We start from the raw sequence: 27,603 nt of genomic DNA, 5'->3' as shown, positions 1-27,603 counted from the left end.
GGGTGCTGCTTTGTTATCTGAAGACTCTTTCCAAACACAGCAGGTCTAGACCTTACTCTATGTTCTATTATTAACAAAGACCCAACATCAAGACCGGATAAGATCCAGTTCCATCTTACAGACAGGACTCAGTCTGTTTTCTTCTTAATCCACCATGAGCAGAGCACTTTGCAGCATTTAGCAAGTAACAGTGGCAAGGACAAACTTCCTTTAACAGGCAGAAACCTCCAGCAGGACCAGACTCATGTTAGACACACATCTGCTGAGACCGTGTTGGAGAGAGGGATAGAGGAGATGAAGAGAGAGAGAGATGATAGTGGTGAGACGGATAGTAGTAGTTGTAGCAGCTGGAGTCTGGAACGTCCACAGCAGCAGAGATCCAGAGGAACCTACGAGACAAGGGAGCTCAGGGACTCCAGAAAGGTCTATGGTTAGTAACTTTAATGGGACTGGAAGAGTTAAAATAAGAGACAGACAGAGAGAAGAGAGAGAGGGAAAGACAGGATCCCAGTGTGCCAGTTCCCCTGGCAGTCTAAGCCTATAGCAGCATAACTAAGAGCTGGTCCAAGCCTGATCCAGTTCTAAATATAAGCATTATCATAAAGGAAAGTTTGAAGCCTCCTCTTAAAAGTAGAGAGGGTGTCTGCCTCCCGGACCCTGACTGGTAGATGATTCCAAAGGAGAGGGGCCTGATAACTGAAGGCTCTACCTCCCATACTACTTTTAGAGACTTTAGGTACGACCAGCAGACCTGCATGTTAGGAGTGTAGTGTTCTAGAGGGGTAACAGGGCACTATGAGCTCTTTAAGATATGAAGGTGTCTGACCATTAAGAGCTTTGTGTGTCAGAAGAAGGATTTTAAATTCTAGTCAAGATTTTAACCTCACCCTTTTTTATTTAATCTAAACTAAAGCGCTGTTGAGTACATTAGAAAGTATTCGTATGCCTCTGAGGCAGAATATCTTGGAGATGTGCAGTGTGGAAAACCAACAGAATAACCTGGCAGTGAGTATCTCTGTCTGTCACATAAAGAGCAGCTCATAAAATCAGCTCTCTGGTTGTTTTGGCTCCGTTAGAGAAATAAAGAGACCCTCTGAATAAAGATGGACAGCTCTACTTTAAAGACTTTACAGACTCTGGAAACTGTAATAAATTCCTCCATTTTTAAAGCAGAGAAAGAAACAAATCAGTTCTTTATTCCACCCTTATTGCTTTCATTTTTAATGTATATGAGAGGGCACTCATACATCCCATCTTCTCATGCCAAAACCACGCAGAGTTGTCAAATCAAGAAGTTATATACAGCCGTCCCCGGTGCTCCCTCTTTAGAGTCCAGAAATAAAACTCAGCTTGATTCACCTTCATACGGCAGGAATCCTTCTAAATGAGACTTCAGTTGGTCAGGTTGTTTCTTGTCGAGGGCCTGGCATCAGTTTGGATTCATATTAAAAGTGATTTTTAATAAAACATATTAAACGTCTGACACTTTGAACGTATCTGTGCTCAGCTGACGGCAAACATAAAGGTTGCGCCTCAACCTGAAGCTGCCTCTGTCAGGAGAGAGCCGTCACATAACATCCTCTTTCTCAGGAAACACATCTCATACAGGTCTGAGGTTAAAGTGGCTCAAAGGCAGGCAGTAACATGTCAGCGTGCACGCAATCAGACCTGTACCCGCCCTGAGCCGCCACATAAAGAAACCTGGTGGAGTTCATGTTCAGGTGAAACCAAAAATAACTTCATCAGATCGTGGCGTGTCGGCTGGCGGCGTGTTTTTACGTCTCAGGACAGACGAGAAGAGATGATAACTCTACCTCTGAGAGCGCAGGTGTGAGGAAGCTGCTGCAGTGACTTTCTGCCAGAAGTAAATCTGAGGCTGCTCTCTCACCTGGAGCTGCTCTGTTTTGTTCAGGAGATAAAATGATGCATCGTTGTTTTAAAGCAGGCCAAAGCTTGCACCTCTCTCTCGGGGTCTTGTTCACGAGTGGGGGGAAAAGAGAGCGAGAGATTGACAGACGGATCGGGGCGGCATCTGCAGATGTGGACGTAAATCCTCCTCTAACTACTCATGCAACAACTATTTAAAATTATGAGTTCTAAGGAGACTGTTTTCTACTTTAATGTGAACTACAGGCTGTGATCTCCCTGTCCGATTAAAGTTAGTAACCCTAGACCTTTCTTGAGTCCCTGAGCTCCCTTGTCTCGTAGGTTCCTCTAGATCTCTGCCATAGACGGCCTGCTGCTGTGGACGTGCCAAACTCCAGCTGCCACAACTACTACTATACGTCTCGTCACTATCATCTCTCTCTCTCTCTCTCTCTCTCTTCATCTCCCTCTGTCCCTCTCTCCAACACGGTCTCAGCAGATGTGTGTCTAACATGAGTCTGGTCCTGATGGAGGTTTCTGCCTGTTAAAGGAAGTTTGTCCTTGCCACTGTAACTTGCTAAATGCTGCAAAGTGCTCTGCTCATGCTGGATTAAGATTAGATCAGACTGAGTCCTGCCTGTAAGATGGGACTGGATCTTATCCTGTCTTGATGTTGGGTCTTTGTTAATGATGGAACATAGAGTACGGTCTAGACCTGCTGTGTTTGGAAAGAGTCTTCAGATAACATTTGTTGGGATTTGACTGATCTGCTCTCCAACTTCTGAAACATCGTTTGCAGAAGTTACTCTAAAGTCTGAATGTACACAAGATTTCTGCAGACAAAAGCTGTGTTTATAAATGTAAAGTTAAGAGAGTTAGTGTTTTATGAATGTATGAATCATGTTGAAACTTCAGATCTCAGATTAAAGACCTGTGATTGCTGAGTGCATGTGCTAATCTCAAGCTAGATTTATGCGTTTAATGCATGTTATTTTTCTCCTGTCTGTCTTTGGCCTGCTCTACTTCATATCCTTTGTATGTTTGTAAAGCTTCATCTCTCCTGTATCTTAAAAAACAGATGATTAAAATCCTCCTCACTGACCAGCGGACGCAGTCGGTGTGTTTGCGGTAGTGTCGCTGTGTTCGGTTCTTGATGTGGTAAAGAACGACGACACAGGCGATGAAGTACACCGCCTCTCCTGTCGGCAGGAAGTACAGGTTAGCTCTGCAGTCCCGTCCTCGATAACCGTACCTGTGTCACGGGGTCAAGGAGAATCACTCGACCATTCTCATTCTTATTCTCATTCTTATCTATATCGATCATAGACGTGACTGAAACATCTAGCACCAACATATCCAGACTCTCTGGTCGAAGCAGCGCTCGACTTCAGTCCAGGAAACCACCTCACAGTGAAATCAGCTCAGTCTGAATGTAACACAGCTCTCATAAATACGAGCATGCAGCTAGAGAAGGATACACCCAGTCCAGCTCCAGTCGGTCTGAGGGCGGCTCCATCTTCAGGTCTTCATAGTTCTGGATGTTGGAGGGGATGTACATGGTGATGGGCCGGCCGCGGATGAACATTTTAATGGACTGTCCTGGAAAACAAACAGCAGAGGAGCAAGGTCATGATGAAACTCTTCTCATCTTTCACTTCAGCAGAGTCAGAGCATGCTGAAGCTACATAAAGAGAGCTCAAAGAGACCGAGCAGCAGATCTACCTTGGCCGTAGGTTCCTCTTCTGGACCCGGGGGAGCCTGTGAGGATAAAAACACAAGGTTAGCAGACAAATAAACACCTCCTCCTCTAAACTCTGAGTCACAGGTGACCCGACTCTGACCTGAGGGATCCCAGAGGACCTATAACCGGTTTATACGCCTCAGATCTATGAGCTTTGAATTTCATGCTGTGTCATATTTTCCTTTCTCGTGTCTTTCTAGGATTTCCAGCCTGACTCTGACGGCTTGGCAGACGTCAAGTTTGTTTATGAGGCTGGAGGGCGAAGGCTGAGCAGGCTCGGTGTTCGACTGTCTGTGTGGCCGTTAAACGCTGCTAACTGATAAAAACCGATGGAGGAGACGTGGAGTTCTTTCTAGTAACAACATCAGTCATGGGACAGTGAGGTGCTGGAGGAGAGGACATAAATCACTGAGTTGTGGGACCATCAGAGGAGCCATCTATAAAAGCAAGAACCCAAGACCCTGTTTATAAAATATTAATAGATTATTTGTTATTTTAATAATAATAAAAATAATAATAATAATAATTATTATTATTTTTAGATAGACCTCTAATTTTTAATTTGTATTTTATTTTATTTATTTACTTTAATTTTTTGTATTTGCTTTTTATTTTTGAAATATTTTATTATTTTTATTTACGTCATTTGTATTTAATTTCTTATATTATTTCATTCCAATTTATTTAAAAAAAATGTTTTCGATATATATTTGATTTGATTTGATTTAAAATAAATATATATATATATATATATATATATATATATATATATATATATATATATATATATATATATATATATATATATATATATATTTTTTTTTTTTTTTAAATTAGTTTTTCTACCCTTATTATTTTTGAGCTACTCTTGCTACTATGTCTGTGTTGCTGCAACAACCTTATTTCCCCTGGGGATCAATAAAGTGTTATCTTATCTTTGATAACCTAAAAAATAAATTGCTTTAGAACCATGAAAGAAAAAAGAATAGATAGATGGACTGTTCCTCCAGACTTTCCATCAATCTTTCATTCTCTTCTCTCATTCAGGGAATGGATGACATATTAGCAACAAGGTAAAGGTGGGTTAAGTTAGAGAAAGAGGTGGGACAGGTTGTCTTGGGGGATATTTTGGCTTCAATAAGAGGAGGAGGAGATGCATCATCAATCTTTAAGAACAGATGATGGATGACACCAACAGAGTCGTGTCATCTGCATAAAGTTAAGTCACACTTTTGAGTGGACTCTCTCCTCAACGTGACTCGTCTTTGAGATCCTGTCCATGATTATAACAAACTGACTCAGTGACAAAAAACAACCTTCATGTGTTAACTTTGTACCATAGACTATAAAACTACTGACACACAACAACAACCACAACAACAACAACAACCATTCTCTTCTTCTTCTCCTTCGTCTTCCCACCGGTGTATTTTGCGTGGCCTTTCACTAAATACAAAATCCCGGATGTTACTAGTTTGTCTGTTCTGTGCTGCTGCAGAAACATGGCAGTGCACGATGGCAGCCTCCGAGGAAGGGGACCTGCTCCTAACTTTTCAACACCAGAGGTTGCAACCTATCTGCAACATGTGGAGTCGCCCCCTGCAGGACTACACGAAGACTGCAGGTTTGAGATGCCTTTCAGACCCTGAGAAGTATACTTTATATGATTTATGGTTCAACTTCTATCGTGGTAACACAAATGTTTCAACTTCTATAACTGCTTGTGTAAAAACAAGATACAAACTATTTCAGACTTTGCACTTCAGCTCAGATCTGCACAGCGCGAGTTTTCATCCTTGTTAGTCTCATTCAGGAGCAGCTGCTGGGCACAGAGTGTGCATCCTCTGCACACTCTGTGCTTTATTCCCACATCTACTAAAGTTTCTCTTAAATGAGTCCAGATGGTGATCGCTCCAACCACACACACACCAATGAGTACTTCTGTGACCTCAGGCCTCCGTACATTACTCTTATGATTGTAATAACTACAGAAGAGGCTAAATAAAACTCTAATTTGAGCTCTGCTCCAAGGACAGGCCTCCACGCTCACCAGCTACTCTTCATTTGTTTTAATAAAGAACTCACAGAAGTTATGAGCTGATGTGAGAGTCACAAAGTCAAACGCTTTCGTCCTTTGACCCATAAATATCTCAGGAAGTTTAGATTCATCCCACACACCACTATTACTCAAGCAAACACAAACTGTGAGGACAGTAGGAGACTGAAAATGACAGAGAGCAGGAAAAATGTTTTTCTGGCAGCCTCCTTGGCAGAGCGGTTCATCCATCATCCCGTCAGGAGTGCTGGAGAGGAGCGAGCGCTCGGCTAACCACTGAGCATGTGACTCCACGAGGACAGTGTACAGACTGTCCCTGCAGAGTCCGGCTTCACGTGAAGGAGGGATGACTCTGGTTTAAAGACAGAGGAGGAAAGCAGGCTGTTGTGGGCGGTTTCAGGTGATCGAGCAGCTACAATAACCTGGGAGCTCTCGGTGTGACGTCACGCTCATGAAGAGCTTCATTCCCTGATGGAGACATCTCACGTACACTCCCTAAGAACGTAACACTTATTACTTCTCACGGCATTGCACAAGCACGCACAGGACGCTGCAGGACGACTCGGCCCCTTCATCATGCCTCTGTGACATGAACGGGGTTGTTTAAGTCCCGCCTTGAACTGATTATAAAAAGGGCTAATATTTGAAACCCTTTCACACAGTGAACACGTCTTGATGACACTTATGCACTGTTAAAAATGTCTAACAGCACCATGACTGTTTTAAAATACTCAGTCAGGCTTTCACTAATTTATAGCAGCATTGCATTCTAAGTTATGTAAATAAATGAGGAATAATAATGCATAAAAGCAGGGATCATGGCATAAATGTAATCTGGCATGTTTTGTGCTTCATCTCTATCACAGACATTTGCAAAAGAAATGTAGACTCTGTTGGTGCAGGACCAGAGATTTTGAGGAGTGTATTGGTTTGTTTTGCATCATTTACGAGACGTTTTAATCTCTTTAGACAGAAGTGTGCACACAAGTGCAGCTAACAACCCGCTCTCTGATACAGTCTCTTTAATCCAGGTCCGTTCTCCCCTCTCAGGTTTCTAGTCCAACAGAAAACTAACAGCTTGCTGCACAAGAAGTCCTGAAAAGTTGGTTATCGCTCCTAGAACATCGTCAGACGACAGCCTGTGGGTCCTCAGAAAGATCCTGAAGTTCAAAACATGAAGAGGAAATGTTCTCACACTTTTAGATTTGTTTGAATCTCTAAATATTTTATCTTTGAGGATATTCTGCAACAGAAATTCTGTACGTTTCTTTAACTGTCATGTTCCTCAAATCTGCACAACTTAAAGGTTGTATAAAATTTGTAACTCATGCTGAAGCTAATAAAAGCTCTTACCAGCAGGTAATTTAAGCCCCTGTTACGCCTCATCTACAAGGTACAGCATGCAGAGGTGGACCGGAGGGGTGTAGTCGTGCTGCCTCTGACCCACTGTAAGAGGTAGTAACAGAAGCATAGAACATTTTGTGTGTGTGTGTGTGTGTGTGTGTGTGTGTGTGTGTGTGTGTGTGTGTGTGTGTGTGTGTGTGTGTGTAGAGCTCCAACTGTGCGTTTAAAAGTCGTTCTTCTTGCACTTCCACAACATGCTGCTGCAGAGTTCAGTGCAACAGTACAAAGGTGTGCACACAGCCAAACTTGGATTTTGCACACAGGGATCTCTACTGCTGCTGGTGCAGCTTCATCATGTTTTACACCATGTGACGAATCTGATCGACATCATGGACGCACAAAACAGTGATGATGTGAAAGACAGACGTCTAAACTTCAAGGTGCAAAAGGAACAAAGGCAGAGGCTGTGTTTTAGACGTAATGATGTAAAGATGGATGAGCTGTTTTTAGAGGCTAACTTCTGACAAAGGCTTCATATTTACTCTACAGATGTAATGAGGGTTTCTTTTTCTCTGCAGGATGTCTTTAAACATGATTATAAATGACTCAAATCTTAAGTTTCAGCTGTAAAAAGAACAAATGCTTCTGCAAGTTACTGCTTTTCTATCCTGTGGAAAACGCCCTCCTTGCCCCATGTAAGAGTGGAACAACAGGGACTGCACAGTCAAAGTTTTGTTCGTACTCTGCTTGAAGTTCTGAAACAGCATGTTCTTCCTGAACTCAAACACAGTGTTCTGCAGGAATGAGGCCTAAAAGCAGAGCAAACCCAAAGGCCAACTCTCATAAAAGCTACGCTAACCGCGCTGTGGTTTGTTGGGAAATACTTTCGTTTTTACACAAATGACTCCATGTGTGAACCAGCGAGCATAAGAAGACACGGACGAGTCGGTTGTTTCCTTCAGTGGAGTCAGGGCGGAGGGAAACGTGGGAAAAAACTCAGATTATCAGGATTGCGGGAATATGTCCGACAGAAGACGCTGCACTCGAAGTGAAAGGTCAGCTGTCAAATGTGGTGGACAAAGTATACGCCTTCATTACTTAAGTCAAAGTATAGATCCTCCTGGTCAAACATTACTCCAACACAAGTGAAAGTTCTTCCTAAAAATTATTACTTGAGTTAAAGTCCTGGAGTACTTGCTTTTAAAAATACTGAAGTATTCAAAGTACTTTTTAAAATATCTCTAATTGTATTTTCACAAAGCATGAGGTCAGTCAAGAATGCATGGGTGAGCATTCTGCTCTGTTCTGTTTATCTAGAAAACATGATTTCATATTTAAAAAGTCTACCATGAAATATAAACTAAGTTACTACAAGCACAGATAAGTTTACAATGTTCATCTGGAATTAAATCAGTGTGTTAGCTCCAGACCTCCACATGCTTTCTCAGGTTAGATGCTGATGTTTTTTAGGCAGTGATGAAGTTTGTGTGGTAAACAGATCAGAGATTTACAACAATACAAACAATCATTCTTTATTTAAACACCTCAAACCTGGGTTTAAAATATGGCCGTGGTGCTCAGGTAGAGAATCATCATCCTTCTCAGTCATAGCCATCATCACCACGACTAAATGAACGACTGATCTGAAGAACGTTTGATCTACGCTCAACAGAGGTACGGCTACACCACTGAGACAAACCAAACACAAGGACACAAACAGCTTACGGACTTTGAGATCTGATTTCAGAAAAGAAAACTCATGAGCTGACTTCAAAGCAAAAGTAGTGAGTAACTAGAGCACTGATAGAAATTTAGTGGAGTCAAAAGTATGATATTTGTCTCTCAAATGTAGTAAAAGTAACAAGTTCCCCAAAAAACTAATACTCAAGTAAATTTACTGTGTTACTGTCCACCAATGGCCGTCAATCAGAGGAGCATGTTTCTCAGCAAACATACTTCACCCAGCTCTAAAGCATCTCTGTCTGCAAGAACACACAGACGAAAAAACTACAAAGACCTAAATCTGCTCCAACAGGAATGAACTGGATCCAGGAAGTGACCTTTACACAGAGAGAAGGTAAACCTTGTTCTTTAGCTCTTTGTTTGCACAAACACCTCACACAGTATTGGTGCAGAGTTTGATCTTAAGGTGTGTCTTTGTCCTGCTTTTACAGGATGTCTGTTACTGAATAACAGAGCAGGACAAAGACTCACATGGAGCTCTGAAGACAAGATCTGGTGCTACCTGAGCTGGAAAAGCACCTGCCCCACATTCAGAGACTTAAGTCCTTGTCGCAGTGATCACTGGAGCAACTCCGGGCCTCGACCTTGAGTGGGGAGGAGAGAGTGAGGACACTTCACGTCACCGCCCTCCCACATTTCCTGTCTCTCTTGTTTTATTACTTAAACATTAATTATAACCTTTGATCGCAATAAATAAAAACACTCCCAAAACTGTCTCACAACTACAACTGCAGGTCAAGCTAATACAAGCTACTCAAAAACCACTTCACTAGAAGGAGTAAGGAACAAAAATACATGGCAGAGAATCACAATATCTGGTGTCAAACTTTACAACAACACAAAAACTCACAGGATGTTATACAAGTGTTAGAAACGGCTTCTTCTTCAATCAAAACAATAACGGAAATTAAGATCCCTCGACCGCTGAAGGATCTGCAGATATTTGTGTTTTAGATGCGTTGTTTAGAATATCTGATGGCTTTAAAGAAACAATACATGTCTGAAATATCAACAGTCGCATCTTTTTACCATATTTGTATAAATATAAACACAAACTATGATTCAATTTGAGATAAAAACTTTTTCAATTTGACCTCACATGACCTCTGCGGTGAAAGTGACAGATTAAGAACAGCATCAGCAGCACAGGAAACAAAGTGACGTGTTCATTCTTATTAATGCATCTTTCTCTGTCAGTTCAAAGTAATGACTCATCGTAGGACAGGACAGCTCGTTAGCATTTGCAACAGAGTTAGCATCTGTGCGTTTTGCAGTATTGAAGGTGAGAGGAGAGGATTGTTTTCCCCATGTGGATGCCCCCCCCCAGCTATGACCCAACACATACTGTATCTTTTATATCAGATTTCTGTACATGATGTCACATGATATATCTGACATGAAACAACCCAGTAAGAAACTTAATAGCTCAGTCTGGTTCCTCATGATGGAGTGCATTTTAGTCTGTTCGATTTATATACAGCAAATATCAAGTAGTTCATTATTTTCCAAGGCTTTAAGGAAGTCTTATGGTGTGATTTCTTTCCTCACAAGTTTGGACTTGTGTTTTTCTCTCATATTTAAAAAAACTGCAGACAACTGACTTTAAACCAATAAAAGGAGTTCCCCTTAAATGCATATATTTAGAAATATCTCTTGTGAAAAATGCAAACTGGTTTTATTTTGGTGGGAATCCATTTCAGGGAGATTTGTTGCTTTTAAAACTGAGGAGTTGGGTATTTAGAGTCTATAAACATCCAGGCAAACGGGTTAAATATCTTACGAATACATATGATGAGATATAAAGTTCTGCCTTTATTGATTGGACAGCTGCAGAGAGACAGGCTGCATGGGGAGCAGAGAGTTGGGGAAGACTTGCAGCAGGAAGCCGAACCAGCAACTGCTGCAACAAGGACAACAGACTCTACACATGGGGTGCACACCCAGACTGCAAGGCCAACCGGTGCCCCAAATATTAAACATATAGACAATTAAATCCCTCTGCATTTCAGAGAATGAAATAGCAACGTCAGTATTGCAGGGTCACTCACCTGCGTTGGCGATCAGCTCTTTGGCTCGACTGTGGAGACAAAAAACAGAGAGTGAGACAGAAATACATCCCTTTAATCCGTCTGTCTCTCCCTGCAGGATCTCACACTGTTGGAGAGGAATTTCATTATTGTTCATCTGGGCCTTCAGAGTCCCAGCTTGTATCTCTTTAATGAGATATGAGAGGCTGTGTGTGTGTGTGTGTGTGTGTGTGTGTGTGTGTGTGTGTGTGTGTGCGTGCGTGTGTGTGTGTGTGTGTGTGTGTGTGTGTGTGTGTGTGTGTGTGTGTGTGTGTGTATGTGTGCATGTGTGTGTGTGCATGTGTGTGTGTGCATGTGTGTGTGACAGCTGTGATTTGCAGCAGTGTGACTCACTTCTCCAGGCTGGGCGAGCGGGCGAGGAGGTTAGCCGAGGACGCCGCCTTCTTGTCCAGACGTTTCCTCTGTTTCTCCGGATTCCCCAGCTTCTCGCTGTTTCTGCGAACCCTGAAACGACCCGAAGACACGAGTCAGACTTAACGACATAAACAGACCATCAATCACACACAGACGGACGTGGTTAGTCCTACTGATGCATGCAAAACAAAGTGAGTGCATGCGCGTAAACACAGAAACATGCAGGGACAGAAGTCTGGTTTCATGCGCTCACATGGGTTTATGTTTTTTAGTTTTGGCCATCATTAGTCTCTGCTTCACTGTTAACTTTCACTCACCACCATGCAGGCTTTTAGTTGGGCCTTTACATATAATTCAGGAAAACACACATGCACACATATCTGCTGGATTTTGGGCTCAACAAAACAAAGAAGAATGACAGCGCTGCTGAATGAGAGGTAACTGTATGCAAGTCAGACTCAGGTCTAAGAGACGTCTCCAGGTTGGCATGTTGAGACCAGTCACATGCCTCGCAAGATATCATATCAGTTTTCAACAACACTCAAAGTTAACGGAGCTTTGCATGTTGTTTGTTATGCCCTCGAATGTGTTGCACGTTCTGAACATGCACTCATGCATATTTGTGAAACTCTCTGAAGCTGTCTCCTCCCTCTAGGTCATGGTTTCAGAGCACACTGGTGCAGCAGATCAGCATTCATAAGCAGCAGCCCCGAGATCAAAAAGTGGCCTAAGCAATTCCACTCTGTAGCTCGTGGCCTGCCGCGCCTGTGTCGCTCCTAAAACAGTGGCGGCTGTTGTGGAGAGGCATGTAGGTGGAGAACCACACTGGCCTCTCTTTAAGGAGCGACATGCTGCGGCAGGCCACTAGCTACGGAGTATCATGGCACAGACCACATTTCAATCTCGCTGTAACTCTTTGTAAGAATAATAAATCTAAATGTCAAGATCATAAAGTAGATTTCATTACATTCATTTTGATTCCGAAATTTCTGTACATCGTTGATATGAACTTAAAAACTGTTTAGAAATGCAAAATAAGGGAATTTTAAACATTTTTGCAATCAATCGTAATTAAAATGTGTTTTGCTTCCCTTGAGTTTACTTGAGTTTTTTCTCATGAATCAAAAACTTAAATTTCCCATAATTCTGACTTTAAATGTATTTTTGACTTTATTATCTCTGAGATTTGTTCTGAAAATTAAATTAAAATCTTTAAAGTCTTTTCTTTCTCCCCAAAATATCATCCCTGACTCCAGGCTTGTTATGTTTTTCACCTTATAATAACTCTTTGCAACGATCAGTGTAGAAGTAAGTGAATGAAAGAGCAGCTCTGTGGAGATAGCTAGGTTTCATTAAAGAGTCATATTGCTTCAGTGCTGCACAAATGCTGAAAATAAGACCAAATAAATCAGATTTAAAACAAAATTTTGTCTTTTTCTTTGTGTTTAATCAAAATCCTAAACTGTCATCTTCATCAAGGAGAGGTTTGATGAAGATGATGCTCTCAAACTGATCCATCTAAGAATGTATAACCGAAATAACACACACAGAAAACATGTTTTAAAACAAACTGTTAAGTCTGAGCACGTCCTACTCACACCGGTCTACCACAGGAAGTGTTACCAGACTAAAAAAAAACCTGGCGTTTCTCCACGTCACTGGCTGTAAATCAGAGAAGTGAAACTCATCTGGTAAAGCATCCTCCCCCTCATCCTCCCCCTCTCCTGTATCACTGTACTAATCTTTAAATAAAGTGTTGAATGTAGAGCACAGAGGAATCACTCTCCCACTACCTCCTGTTTCCATAGAGGGGCGTGTCAGAGCTGAGCAGCTTATGTTTCCCATCACCAATGAAAAAAAAAACTCTTTACAAGCCACAACAAGGAAGTGAGACAAAGAGGAGATGCATGCACGAGCGCACACACGAGTAAACAAAAGCAGCAGCAGCTCCGGTTCTTTGATTTCACAGAGGAGAACAAATCACAGCATGCAGCAGATCCTTCGTTTGTTTGAAGAGGAGGATGATTAGTGCAGAAGTGCAGCGGAAAAACCTGTCCATCTAACAAAGTCTGTGTGCTTCTGCAAATCCCAGTCGACTGTGCACATCTGCATCGTCTTAAAGCATCAAACTTTAATCCTGTGTGATTGCGGCGTGGAGGCCCAGTGATGGATGTGTGCAGTTTGGACGATTCAAACTGTTTCTTTTTGACCTTTCTCGTTCAGCTGAAGTATAAACACGCCGTAACACTAACCCCGCTTGTAGTGGTTTTTCTGTGTTCAATCGCCTTCTCGTCACTTTTTCCACCGAGCTCAAACCTGTGTGTGTGCGCCGCAAAGTTAATCTTGGATCTGTCACTCAGTGTGCACGAGTGCCGCCATTATGCTGCACAAAAAGGCTTTATGTTCCTTCGCCCACTGCTCAAACACACGGAGAGGAAAGTACACAGAGGGGAGGAGAACACACCAACAGAACATGTCAGCGGCCCTCTCCAGTTTAATTTACAGAGGCAGGATAATCTATGGAAGCTATTTATGCTAATGTGATGAAAAAAGACGAGGAGGTCTTTCTGTAAATACTAACCCAAAACAACGAGCAGTGTCTCCGAAACATGAGAACTTTTTCAGATTTATATCTTCTTATTTTGAGACATCGTCCTGATGCACAAAAAGGCCACATGTTTTTTCACTTGTTAAACTTGTGCAAATAAAACAACACATCTCACTCATAGAGGTCATGCAAGGTGATAAATGCACCACAAATTGTGCTGCAGATCGCATAACGTCTCTCTGTGCTCGTGTTGTTTGTGTAAATTTAAAGGATCCATCATGCATTGTTATGGTCTGAAGTTTGACACCGTAGCGATCTCCCCCTGCTAACCTGAGGTCCCCTGTTACAAACGTTTGCAGCACACCTGGGGTTTACAGTCACACACGTGTTAATCGATTGATCTGATTAGAGAGAGAGAGAGAGGAAGAGAGAGAGAGAGAGAGGGAGAGAGAGAGAGAGAGAGAGAGAGAGAGAGAGAGAGAGGGGGGTTGATTATGAGGACGGCGGTGAGAAGGATGGTGAGATAACGCACAGCGGTTTCTTCTCTCCCTCCTGGATGGGGGACAGCGGCCCAGATCGGGGGCTCTGGTTCTGGTCTGGTGTTCTGACTGAAGGGGAGGAGGAGCCAGGATCCTCAGGGGAGCAGCTCCCGTCCTGGAACTCCTCCCTCTGAAGACCTTGAATTGTCGTGGGCTGGATCGGCTCCTCCACCGACGACGTCCAGCTCAGCTCCCCTCCCCCCTCTTCTTCCTCCTCCTGGTCCTCATCCTCCTCCAGACCAGGGACGCGGTGCAGCTTGGCCCGCGTCCCTTCTAGCGCAGGCACTGCAGGAGGGAGGGCGTCCTCCAGGTTCAGGCTCTGGACCCGCCTGGGCAGAGGGACCCTGTCCTGCACTGAGAGAGCGGGGTCTGTCTGTGTGGATCTGTCCTGTGTGGCGGGTCCAGGTCTTTGTTTCAGGGACTCTGGGCATCCTATGTGTCCGTTAGTGGTGCTCAGAGTGTCTGACAGTTGGCTAGAGAAGGGTCAAAGGTCAGCAGAGACGTCACATGACCACAAACAAACAAACAAAACATCAATAAACTCTTTATCCCCAAACACAAATAGACGGTATTCCTCCGTCGGCCCCCCGGTGTGTGTCCGTTACCTGTGAGCAGAGAGTCTGATCCCGTCACCTGCCGAGCTGGATGACAGCTTCCTGTTGTTACAGCCGTCAGAGCAGCACACCTGGTTCAGGACTCGAGCAGCTGCAGGGTTCACTGGAGATTAAAGACGAGGACGTGATGAGGGGAGTTTCTTTTTGGTTTGTGTTGAAAATAAAAACACAGATCTCGTTTAAAGCATCCTTGATAACATCGCCTCCATTGGGTCACGGCGCTCTGCAACACTCCACCTGAGCACATGTAGGCGGTGTGATTTCTAAGCTACTCAGATCACTTGTCACTGATACATGTTGCTGTTGTTCCAATAGATTGTTAGCTGCTCTTCATGCAGATGTCTGTTCATAGAGAGAAAGAAATCCTCCTCAGATTACCAACCATGGGAGCCGGGATGTTATTACACTGGTTTGTGTTCTACATTGTGTTCCTCCTGCTTTTGCTCTCCATACAGACCGTTTTCATGCAGACACCAAAGCCTGCTGACACCTGATTGGTTGATATTACTCAGACCCAGAGATAAAAAAGATGGAATGAGCAGCCGATGTTGGTGATTCCAGAGATGTTGTAAATGTAGGAAACACTATGCTGCCCAGTGGACCAATCACAGGGCTTTTGGTCTGCATCGTTTTAATACATAGTTACATTTCTGAGGAAATGTAACTATGTGGTCAGGCTATGTGGACCAACGGCGAAGGCTATAGCGTCAATTTGATGCGGAAGTTTAAAACAGGCTCCTGTGTCGCATATGATTGGGCCGGTATATCTCACATCGCCTGGAGAACACCAGGCTAGGTGTTAATGATCTAAACCTGGGAGCTCTGGTTTGATTAAAGGTGACTTTCATGCTGTGACGTGGATTAAACTTTACGATAAACATCATTGAAATGCTGGATGAAATATTAGCAATATCAAAATATACAATGCAGAAAGAAAAGATATTACAGTATCAGTTTTTACGTTATTGTGCAGCCGCAGTCATGATGTAGAATACTACGTCCATTAGACTCACCTGCGATGAGCTGTTGTTTCAGTAAAGGCAGCAGCTGATCGTGGAGGCGGATCCTTCTCAAAGCGTCCGCCAGCGAGGACTTCAGCAGCGTGATCTCGTCCTCCTGCGCCTGCAGACGAACCTCCATCATGGACGCTCGGTCTGGGAACTCTGCACTGCTGTCGGCTGACACGTCATCTACAGGGAGAGAGTGGACAGAGAGGGGGTTATAGAGGAGGATGAGGACGTTTCTGAACTGGACAAACTGGTCTATGTGATGGGAATGATCCTAGTGGACATCATAACTTCTTGGTTCATTAAATCCCTCAGAGTAGCGCCTGTTCATCTGTTTGTGGTGAGTCTCAGTTTCACTGTAAACAGTAAGTTCCACAGAGGCTTCACTCTGGCTTCCTGCAGCAGCATGAACCTGAAACTGAATGGAAACTACTTTACAATGTTTGTTTGTTGAATGGAGGTCTATGAAAGAGGATTAGAGCCACTGATGTTTTTTAGGTCTGACCTTCACGGAATGTTCCATTCTTTCTCAGAATTCTAGAACACTTGCTGTTGCTCTCCATACAGAATGTTTTACCTGCTCACATCTGATTGGTCTATACTACTCGGACGACAGACTAAAAGTCAGACCCCTGAGTAGAGACTCTAAATTTTTATGCAGAATCTTTAAATAGAGGCTTGGAGCCAGGTAATTAGGGTCTTCACAAGTATAGAGAAGTATTATGTGTGTGTGTTTTGTGGTGTGAAGTCCAGTTGTAGGGAGGATTATAGATGTTTAGAGCATTGTACTCGGACACATGAGAACTTCTGAACCTCTCAAAGACTCTATTGTAAGCTGAGCTGAGACACAGTTCTGTAGGATGGAGCTGATTCTGGTCCAGACTGTGTGCTCGTGTGTGTGTATAGAAGTGTCACAGAATGGAACAAAGCTGTGTGTAGCGAGCATCAGGAGCATATTTTCCTGCTCAGCTGTGTTTCATGATTACTCAGTGTTATTTCTTCAGGCCAGCAGACCCAGTGTTAATTGACTGAGAATCTTTGAGGAAACAGTTTCCTGCTCAGTAATAAGTAGGTAAGAGGTCCTCAGACACCACAGATCCTGTAAAGACTCCAAGCTCAGCTCCTGCAAAGGTTGATAGTAAAAATTCACGACAGTAAAAACAGTTTTTACGGCGTACCGCTCCAAATACTCTCCAGAAGTTTTCATGCACTGCACTGACTTCGTTTGGATCTGTTCTCCTGGTTCTGAAGGGAACAAAAGGTGCATTTTACATTCTATCCCCAAAAGCTTATAGTTGGAGTTGGCTCAGGCGTGGACCAGCTCTTAGTTATGCTGCTATAGGCTTAGACTGACACACTGGGATCCTGTCTTTCCCTCTCTCTCCTCTGTCTGTCTGTCCGTCTCTTTCTTTAACTCTTCCTGTCCCATTAAAGTTACTAACCATAGACATTTCTGGAGTCCCTGAGCTCCCTTGTCTCGTAGGTTCATCTGGATCTCGGCTGCTGTGGACGTTCCAGACTCTCCAGCTGCTACAACTACTACTATCCGTCTCACCACTATTATCTGTCTCTCTCTTCTCTCTCTCTATCCCTCTCTCCAACACGGTCTCAGCAGATGTGTGCCTAACATGAGTCTGGTCCTGCTGGAGGTTTCTGCCTCTTAAAGGAAGTTTGTCCTTGCCACTGTAACTTGCTAAATGCTGCAAAGGTCTCTGCTCATGGTGGATTTAGATGAGATCAGACTGAGTCCTGTCTGTAAGATGGGACTGGATCTGATCCTGTCTTGATGTTGGGTCTTTGTTAATAATAGAACATAGAATACGGTCTAGATCTGCTCTGTGGAAAGAGTCTTCAGATAACATGTTTTATGATTTGGTGCATTATAAATAAAGATTGATCGATCTGTTGTTTACTAACTGTGAGTTTTTCCCAGATTGTGCGTCTTCTTGCAGCTTGAGTGTGAACTGTACGTGTTTTATGATTGAAATTCACTCACTTCATAATGCTATCATTTTTATAATGCTGCTAAATGTTCTATTCTCACACTGTCATGTTTTTTTCTGTAAGTAGTTTCATTGTAAAGTGTTACTTTCACCCTCATCACCGTGTTCCCTCCTCACCCTTTCTTGTTTCTTTCTTAAGGAGTCTAACATCTGCAGATGGAAACTACCGTCCTTGCTAACTCTGCCGTGTTTACATAAATGTTGATTAATCTGAAGTAAAATGAATAAAACAGGAAGTAGACTGATCATCAAAAGAGAAACTAAAACCTTCTCGTTCCTGAGTGTTTGCCCTCAGCATTCCTGCAGTGTGGATCTGCTCTCTGCTCGGTGACTGTCTCTTTGCCAGCGGAGTGATGTCAAAGCAGCCTGAGGCCTGCTGGAGGTTTTGGCAGATCAGGACGATGATTCACTCGCTGTGGCTTTTAAAGACATTTTCCTCTGGTGTAACAGTTTCACTGGAACAACATTTCATCATCAGCGCTGTTGCAAAACGTCTGGAGCCGTTCCAGAAATGAAGAGGAGAAAAATGTTCCTCCGACACTCAGGTCAGCTCTCTGATTACACGAAGAGAAACCTGTTTCCTCTGCTCGTCTCAGCTCAAACGTCAAGATTCCTTCTTCTCTCTAAAATGTTTCTTTCCCTTTGTCATGTATTCTGCCTTGTAATCTTAAGAACTCGATTTAAAAAGTATGAAACACAGACACATCTCTGACCAAGTTTACTCCTCCTTACTGTAAAGTGGAGGAGGAACATGTGAGAACGACTCCCAGATAATCAAACCATTAATCACACGTGTGATCTGAACAGAGCGGCCGACCACAGAGCAGGATTCAGCTCAGCTCAGCACTTCTAAGACGAGGATGTGATCTGTAAAAACATCAACCTTCAAGCTTCACAAACATGTGAACTCTTCACCACGTCAAAATGAAGAACCTAACATGTCTTAAATTACAGCGTCCACTGATGAATACATGTTCCGTATTTTGATTCCTGGTTGTTAAAGAGTCACAAGGCGCGGCTTAGATCCTGAGCTCCCCACAAAACAGGAGTGGACTGATGTTCTGGAAATGATGACTGTTTTTCTTTTATGATAACAATCTGTGTCACCAATTTCCCAATACATCAAAAACGTAAGTACCTTTGTGTGTGTTCTATTTAAACTGCTCTGCCTGCCTTCTCTTGCTGCTCCCCTGCACATCTCCAACCCTCCAACCCCAGCTCCTCCTTTCTACTGTGTCTGATTTTACCAGTGTCATATGTATTGCCACTGATACTCGCTCTGTTTTGTACCCCAGGGGTCTTTGCTGCTGCTCTCCCTGCCTCGGCTTTTCATGTATGCATTAAGCAGCAACGTTCGCCCGCGAGAATTGAAGCCAATGTTAAGGTGTTAAAACTTCAGTTCCCTGAGTGTCCACTTGGAAACCACATACACACCCATTCAAAAAGTCGATCTTTACAGCAGAAATAAACATGTTTACAGCCTGGAACAAAAAACGTGTTCAGTCTGAATAGTTAATTTTTCTTTCGGCACACACTGTAAGGGGGTACTGAAGTTTCCAAAATAATAAACGTACAAGTTTTGCTTTAATAAGGGCATGGCTGACTTGATTGACAGGCGGTAAAACTTTAGCTGTTGGCGAGAAGGCTCAAAGTCCGTCTCTTTACCACTCCACAGCAGTTAGCTTGAGTTCTGCATTTCCAATATGGCTCCTGCCAATGATAGGCTTCAAAACAGAGCTTCAGAGACAGATGGGTGGCGTCACAGAGACTACGTCCATTTATAATACAGTCTATGGTATGCACATGAAAGAGAGGGGAGGTGTACTCGTAGACACATGGAAGGGCAGGGAGCTCCAAGAACAGAGCCATGCTGCCAAATGTTATTTATTGGATGCACATAATTAATTATTTTGATGAGAGTGCTCCTGAATGAAGTGTACCCATCATCATTCAAACTCACACACTTTGATCGCAGCCTCAGCGAAAATGGTGGACACCGACATTAGCAGCGAGGAACAGACAGATTCTTTTGAAATACTGGATGCTGACCCGTGGAAGCATTTTAGTTTCCTCATGTCAAGAAATGAGAAAGGAGAAAAGGTGACAGACAAACAAAATATAAGTATGCAGACACTGACAGACTGCAGTGACCTTGATGGGAAGTTAGGACTGCATTCCTGCGTGCAACAAATGAGCGTCACCCACGAGACTTACAGCGGTGCTCACATGGCAGAGTTTTACTGAAGACTACGGAGGACTGGACTCCACCACGTGGACCGTCGTAACCTGCAGTTCAGATTGAAAATTCCTATTAACTACTGAAACATCTACAGGTCAGTTTCTTTTTCAGTAGTCTAAAATTATTTGTTGTTCAGAAACATTAGGAGCATGTGTTTCAATCAGATAACTTAAACGCCCACATACACCAGCTCATGAGATGAAATCAGACTGAATACCTGCTGTGTGATTTCAGCTCTCTCTGACCCGTCTGATGTCTCTGCAGATTTCCCTCCTGAGACTTCTCACTTCCTGTCTCATCTATCAAAGTAAAAGTCTGCACAGAAACCTCAGGCCAGTGGCCAAAGTGCAGAAAAAGGAAGTGATTGTTCAAACAGCTCAACGGGAATTTCCAGCGAAAACCTCACATGCACTCTCGAACACTATCTCCAAACGTCCACGTGTTCGATCCCGCACTCAGACTCTTTTTTGACTTAGGTCCATCTTCTTTTTTTTTCCTGCTCTCTCTGCAGCGAGGGCTGTCATTGCTAATGTTGGAAAACCACTTCTTTCTGCAGGACTCTCCACCACTCAGTCATGCTTCCTCTCTCTGAAACCACTCATAGACCAAAGTCTCTAAGAGTGAGAGGACAGAGCAGAAATCTACTCTCTGCTCGTTCAGATTACAATTTGCTGAAAGATTAAAAAGGAATTTCTGCACAATGGCGTAAAAACAACAGACAAACCCAGCAGTAATGCTGACAGCTGATATGAGATTGTTGTTATAAGCTGTGAAAATCACGGTTGGTTGGTATTAAGAGTGAACACTTGTGCAAACAATAATTCTACAAACCTCTTCTTTAGAAATCAGTTTTAAAAAGGATTATACAAACCAAATAAGTTCCCTGCAAGTCTGAAGACGCCTCTTCTGACCACTGCTGACATCGTGTAATAACATCCCAACGTGAAGACGGACAGAGAGATGATTTAGCGGTCTGCTGCAAAGAGAACGAAGCCTCTGTTTGGGTTTTTACTTCAGATCAGTTTAAACGACAAGGAGAAGCAAAATGTGTGAAACTCTTTTCGGCAGATTGATTTGACATGACGTGTGATCAGTTTGCCTCTGGTGTTGCTCATGTTAGTGAAAGTTAATAGCCGTCGTTAATGGAGTTACAACCAATCAGAATCAAGCATCTTACACAGCCGGTAGATCAGTAAGAGAGCCAGGTAATAAGCAAAGCTAACTGTTGCTAGTAGATTAATTTTCACTCAGGTGCATGTCCGAAACACGTCCAATGGTGCTTCTGAAGGCAGACACTCGTGCACCACCTGAATGTAATCCCTGGAGTTACAGTGGTGACCCAATCCTACCAGATGAACCCAAATCCTGTCAAGTCCTCGCTCTTAAACTCTGCTCCTTCCTGTCAGTGAGTCTTTAACGCAGAGAGGCTGCAGCTTTAACAGCCATCCTGACTCCTCCACACTACACTCTTCCTCCTGAAAAACAATTAAAACATTCCTGCGCTCCTTTAGTGAGGCTGAAACGTGGACGGAAAAGGCTGAGGAAAGCAGAAACACATGCAGAGAGCCGGCTCCCACAGCGAGAGAGACTCCATCGGTCAGAGAGGAGCATCAGAGAGCCACAAAGAAGGCAAATAAACAAGTTTCCCTTTTCAGCTCCAACACTGTGACAGTGATGGATGGACACATTACTGTCTGAGCGCTGCAGCATGCTCTCTCTCTCCTTGAGTTTGGATCATGGTGGCCTGCAGTCTGAACCAATTCAATACAGCTGCTGTTTATACGAAAGGCTTTTTGGTTTCAGTGTTTTTATTTTACATCTCTTCATCGACGTAGGGCTGCCACTTAAAAGATGATGATCTGAAATCATCAGTCAACAGAGACGAGACCAAACAGAGTCTGAACTTTGATTTTCAGCTGCAGCATTGTGCACAGAGTGAAGCAGGAGAGACGTCATGGAGCTGTAGACTCTCCGACGACTACACAGTGGGTTAAGGATGAGCCAAATGTTTGCACAGGTCTTCTCAACTCCAATAAATAAACAAGTAAATAAATAAATACCTGGTAACTTGGGATGTTTCATGGAAGAGCATCTACGAGGACTGAGTGAATGATTGCAACTTTAAATAAGCCAAAAAAAAAAACCTTTCCTCACATTTTTTGAGCTTCAGAGAGAAAAATGTGTCATCAAATCATCATTTAGTCAGGATCACCTTTCTCAAATTAATAATTATGCATGCATGAAGTCATATTTGGAGGTATGGCTCTGTTTTGGGAGCTCCCTGCCCTTCCATGTGCCTCCGTTGAATGCCGAAGCCTGAGGCAGGGAGAACACACCTCCCCTCTCTTTCATGTGCATACATGAAAAACCAAGGCAGGGAGAGCAGCAGCAAATACCCACGTGGACAATACATATGACATTGGTAAAATCAGACACATCAGAGCAGACAGGAGGAGCTGGGGGTGGAGGAGGGTTGGTTGGTTCCAATTTGCGACTGGCTCTACATTTCTGAGATTCGTGGATTTGTTAGGGTACTTGAATTACGGTTCGGCTTTTTGGTTCTGGACAGCAGAAGAAATCTTCAGAGATAAACCTCAGTGAGAATGTTACAGTGACAGTCCACAGAAGTTTAACTTATCTGCCAGAACCTGCTACATCATTTGTGAGGCAGTACGTCAACAAACCTGTGAGAAAAAGATCACGGCAGACCACAGTGAGTGAACACAGCAAAGCGCAACTCAACAAAGTGTACAGCAGCTACAACGAAGGAAGATATTGAAAAAAAAATATCTATATGGGTTCGGAGAGCTCGCCTCCACACTACTAGCTCCTATGAAGAGACCCAGTAGTGTGAGGTTTGTCATGTTTCTTGTTGTCCTGAAAAAAGTCACAGCTGAGAGAGTTAACTTCTGAGAGCCTGAATGTCCTAACAATAAAGACAGGCAAAATTTTGTTCACTGTCCAACAATAATGGGATCAGAATAAAGAATCGATAAGAACAGCCATTGATCAGCAGAAACTGAATCGATCAAATTGACCCACCTTCAAGTGTGACACATGCAAACCATGACGTCCTGAAAACACAAGACGGCTTGAGTCTGAGGCTCCTCTGATTTCATCTCCTCACAACAAGACAGCAGCAGTTGAAGCTTCGCTCACCGCGTCCTGACTGCGTTGCTTGCATCGATTTTTATCTCTCTAAGTGTGTGATGGTAGATAGTAACAATATCAGGCATTCTCACCCATGAATCCTGGACAGACACAGAGATCTGAGGCGCTGCAGCTGGCTCCAGGGATACGGACCGTTAACACTCCGTGATAAACACACAACACTGTTAACCCTCTTACTGACACACACAAACACAAACATACACACACACACACACACACACAAACAAACAAGGAGATCAAGTATAGGATGTGCTGCAAACTGGACAAAAGTAACACCGAATATGATGATTCCGGCACAACCAGCTTTGAAAGTCATAATGGATCAAGCTTGGAGCCCATCAGCCATCATGTGACGACTACAAATGCCCCTGGGAGTGACGGTAAACTTTTCAGACATTCCTGTGTAGCCACCCGTTAGCGATAAACGACTTCCGTCTCAGACTTCCTTTTCCATGTTCCTCATTGTTAAAGGGCCAATGAACAGCTTGGGAAGCGACCGTGTGTTCAGAACAAACAAGAGAGGAGTTCTCCGTTCCGGATATGTCTGCAAAATAAGCACTCATTCATCTGTTTGTAATAGTGAGTCTCAGTTTCACTGTTAACAGTAAGTTCCACAGAGGCTTCACTCTGGCTTCCTTCAGCAGTATGAACCTGAAACAGAAACTGATGTTCTTGTAATTAACAGGTCTTAAGTTTGCTGAAATAACAACATCATGATGCAGATTAGTCAAAAGTCAATAGTCAAGCTTTGTCAGGTCTGTCCTCAAGAGGAGAAGAAAACTACTTTTACAATGTTTGTTTGTTGAATGGAAGTGGGATCCATCATTTCTGATGCATTCCAGGAAGTCAGGAAATCTAAACACTGATTGTCTTTAGTGACACAGAATCAAGCAGATTTGTGTCTCAGTGTAAATGTTTGATCTAGAACAGATTGTTAGCTGCTCTTCATGCAGATATCTGTTTATAGAGAGAAAGAAATCCTCCTCAGATTAACAACCATGGGAGCAGAGATGTCATTACACTGGATTGTGTTCCTTCTGCTTTTGCTCTCCATACAGAGAGTTCTTCCTGCTGCGAAATGTTGGTAACCATAGACAGTTATCTGTGACGCTGATGTCATGTTCCCTCTCAGTAGGATGTAGTTCTAAGAACTGCAGCTTCTTCAAGAAGAGACATTTGTACATGAAGCAGTTGTGAATATCTGGACATCTCTCTGTCTCCATCTGGTCACCGGTCTGCAGGAATGTGAAGGAAGTTACAATCCTCCATTAAAGAGTGTTTACAGATGAATTTGCCCTGAAGGAAAAAACTAATTTACTGTCCCAACCGGCCTGAGTCTGTCCTCTTACTCTGCTCCACATGAAGCCTGACGTACTCTGATATTTCAGTAAACACACAGCTCATCAGAAACCTCCTGTTTCCGAGCAGAAAAGAAAATTTGCTTATTTTTAGTGGTGTCCACATTCTGTTTATTTTGAGGCTGTGACTGTCAGTTTGGAGCGACCACACCCACTCCTGCTGCTGTTTCACTTTCTGCACAGGCTGTTTTTGGCAGAGGGTCATGGTACTCAGAGCTCTGCTCTTACACACGAGCTGCAGGAATGAAGTGTTTTATTGTCTGGATTAACTGGTAGCAGCAGCAGAATGAGGAAGTTATGTTTGGATATTTGTGTCTTATCTAAATCTGAATATTGAAGTGTCTTCAAACTGTTCCTCTTCTTTTTAATAACTTGTTATCTTTCTGTCAAAGTGCACGTCAGGACAGTCAGAGTGACGGACAGTCCTTTAAATACACAGCAGACTATAAATATGACTCCTTCTGATTACTGCACTCCTCTCAGACTGTGTGTGTGCTGTTTTATAAGTCTAATGTACAGTGGCTGAGAAAGGCAGACGATCTGCAACAGGAGAAACAAGCTGCAAATGCAGGAACGATGCATCTTTAAAAACACATTCAGAAGTCCAAAGCACACACAGCAGAAACACACTACATATGAGAAACTGTGCTGCAAAACGCTAAAAGAACTGCACTGACATCAAACTTCCTCAAAGTACAGAAATGATGCAAAGCAAAAAAACAGAAATTATAGAAACACACGCAGAAGAAAAAGCACTTCAATTTGAGGCTTGGAAACTGAAGTGCTCCAGGCCTGTAGGGGGCGCTAGGTAACACAGTTTTAATGTACTACGCTTTCTATCTAATTGAGCTACCAGCTTCCAAAGTGTAAAGAAAACTAAATAAATAACAACAACAACAACAAACAAAATCAGTTAAATCATAAACACTTAAAGCTAGGGCTGAACGATTTTGGAAAATAATCTAATTGCGATTATTTTCCTTAATATTGCGATTTAATATGCAATTATTTTTTCAAGGTCCTCTTCTCATGTATTTTTCCACAAACACAATCAATAAATCAATCTGTATTATAATAAACAATATTAGATTTATTATATACATATTGTTCTTTCTCATAGGCTAGGCTTATGTTAAGATGAGGGCAAATGAAGCATTAATTAATATGAAAGACGGTTTATTTATCTACTTGAATTATAGTTGTGAGCTTACTAAATACTTTGACTTGCAGTCTTGTAAGCGTTCACCACAACTACTTAACAAAATTATGCCAGACAAGTGTTTTCAGTTTAAAGCATGTTTGGATGTGAATCAACTGACCGAAGGTGTTGCACGAAAAGGAGACGCTCAGCTGGGGGCTGCGGCTGAGTGACAGGTCTCCGCTGCTGGACTGATTATGACCTGGTTGTGCTCCTGGCTGACACCTGACCATGTGAACATGCTTATTTTTCTCAATAAGAACCAGTAGAAAGAAAACTGGACACTGTGAGTCTTGAATATGATTCTGTTCAGTTGTCCTGTTGCAGTAAATCCACATGTTGTCTGGGTCTTCACTGACTCTGCGTCTGCGGAGATTATTTATAAGCCTGCTCCATATGTTGATATTCGGCGTGTTGATTATTTTGTACGCCTCAATATGATCGGTTCTTCTGCTGAGGCCATTTTTAAAGATGTCAATAACAAAACAACAAATCACAACTTAGCGTGGCTGAAGTTGTTTTCTGTCACGTAAGGTTGCGTCTGTGTACATTAAACTTTTTTTTTTTTTTTAATCGCAGCCTTTGCGATTTGAAAATTGCATTCTATTACATTGCCATGTCGGTTTGAATTTGATTAATCGTTCAGCCCTACTTATAGCCTTTAAAAACTGCTTTGCAAACTGTTTATTTCAAAACAAAAAGTGAGTCACAAGTTTTTAAATCTAGACCGACATCATTCCACAATTTAACCCAAACAACAAATCTCCTGATGAAAATCATTCGGGCCGTTGCAGATCGTCTGCCCCTCTCAGCCAACGTACTTACACACTCTCAACTAAATGTTTAAGTTGTTGCAGCTGAAATGCAACAAACTGCAGTTCCTGGGGTGTCCACTAGAGGCCATCTCCAAAAGTTAGTCAGTCCACATAGAGCTCCATGTTAAAATATCCAACTGTACAGCAGAAATAAACATGCAGCCTGGTACAGACTTCATGTAACAGTTATTAGAGTCTAACTCTAAGCCTGACTCTAAAAAAATGGAACCTAGATATGCTGTCCCAGAATTCGATCCTGAAACTGCAGCCCCCGCCTCTGCAGACACAGACCATTGTGCAAATGTCCGTTTACAGGCTGTGCCTCGTTTACATCCTCCAGTCATAATACAATGTGCTATGAAACACTGTGGCACCAATATTACCCTGTAGGGTGCATTGTGTAGAGGCGTAGAGAAGGTGGACTTCTGTTTTGGCGCTGTTTTGGAGTTGGAGTCTCTCCCTTTATGTCTGTGTGTGCAGGAATGAGTTGCATTATTCCCAGTGACTGCCGAATAGCATTTTCCCCTGAAACACCGCTCTCTAATTCAAACCATATCCCAAACCAACTGAACACCTACATGACACCATAAACTGTGTTTCATTTTCCCTGTTGTTTCTGCAGAAGTCACATTTTGTCCTCAGCACAGTCGTGTTTCAGTGAAACTTTGTGCACCCAGTCCTTCAGAAAAAAGACTGACTGGTGTTTTCTGCACATTTTACATTCAAGAGTTCAACGCCTTCAGTTGAGTCAGCTCCTGCAGGACAGTGCAAACACACACTCACACACACACGTATCTGCATGCATGAAAACTCTCCCGCTCTTTCTCTGAACGTCTGCTTTTCTTGTTTTCATTTTTCAGTTACGAGTCGACACCGCGAGTGACTCATCGCTGTTTGGCAACAGCTCATGGGAAGCAGGA

At 42.9% G+C, this 27,603-nt stretch overlaps 1 protein-coding gene across 1 annotated transcript in view; it reads right to left on the bottom strand.

The window, feature by feature from the left end:
- The window catches only part of eml3 (EMAP like 3), a 51,099-nt gene that overhangs the window by 11,731 nt on the left and 11,765 nt on the right, over nucleotides 1-27,603 (bottom strand). The window contains 8 exon segments of the mRNA XM_034676590.1: nucleotides 2,969-3,118; nucleotides 3,345-3,465; nucleotides 3,589-3,624; nucleotides 10,799-10,827; nucleotides 11,171-11,281; nucleotides 14,272-14,751; nucleotides 14,884-14,995; nucleotides 15,906-16,082. Coding sequence (XP_034532481.1) covers nucleotides 2,969-3,118; nucleotides 3,345-3,465; nucleotides 3,589-3,624; nucleotides 10,799-10,827; nucleotides 11,171-11,281; nucleotides 14,272-14,751; nucleotides 14,884-14,995; nucleotides 15,906-16,082 — 1,216 coding nt within the window.

The sequence above is a fragment of the Notolabrus celidotus genome, chromosome 23 (assembly GCF_009762535.1).
Source record: "Notolabrus celidotus isolate fNotCel1 chromosome 23, fNotCel1.pri, whole genome shotgun sequence".
Lineage (NCBI taxonomy): Eukaryota > Metazoa > Chordata > Actinopteri > Labriformes > Labridae > Notolabrus > Notolabrus celidotus.
Note: the sequence above shows the minus strand (reverse complement) of the source record. Positions and strands in the feature narration are given on the sequence as shown.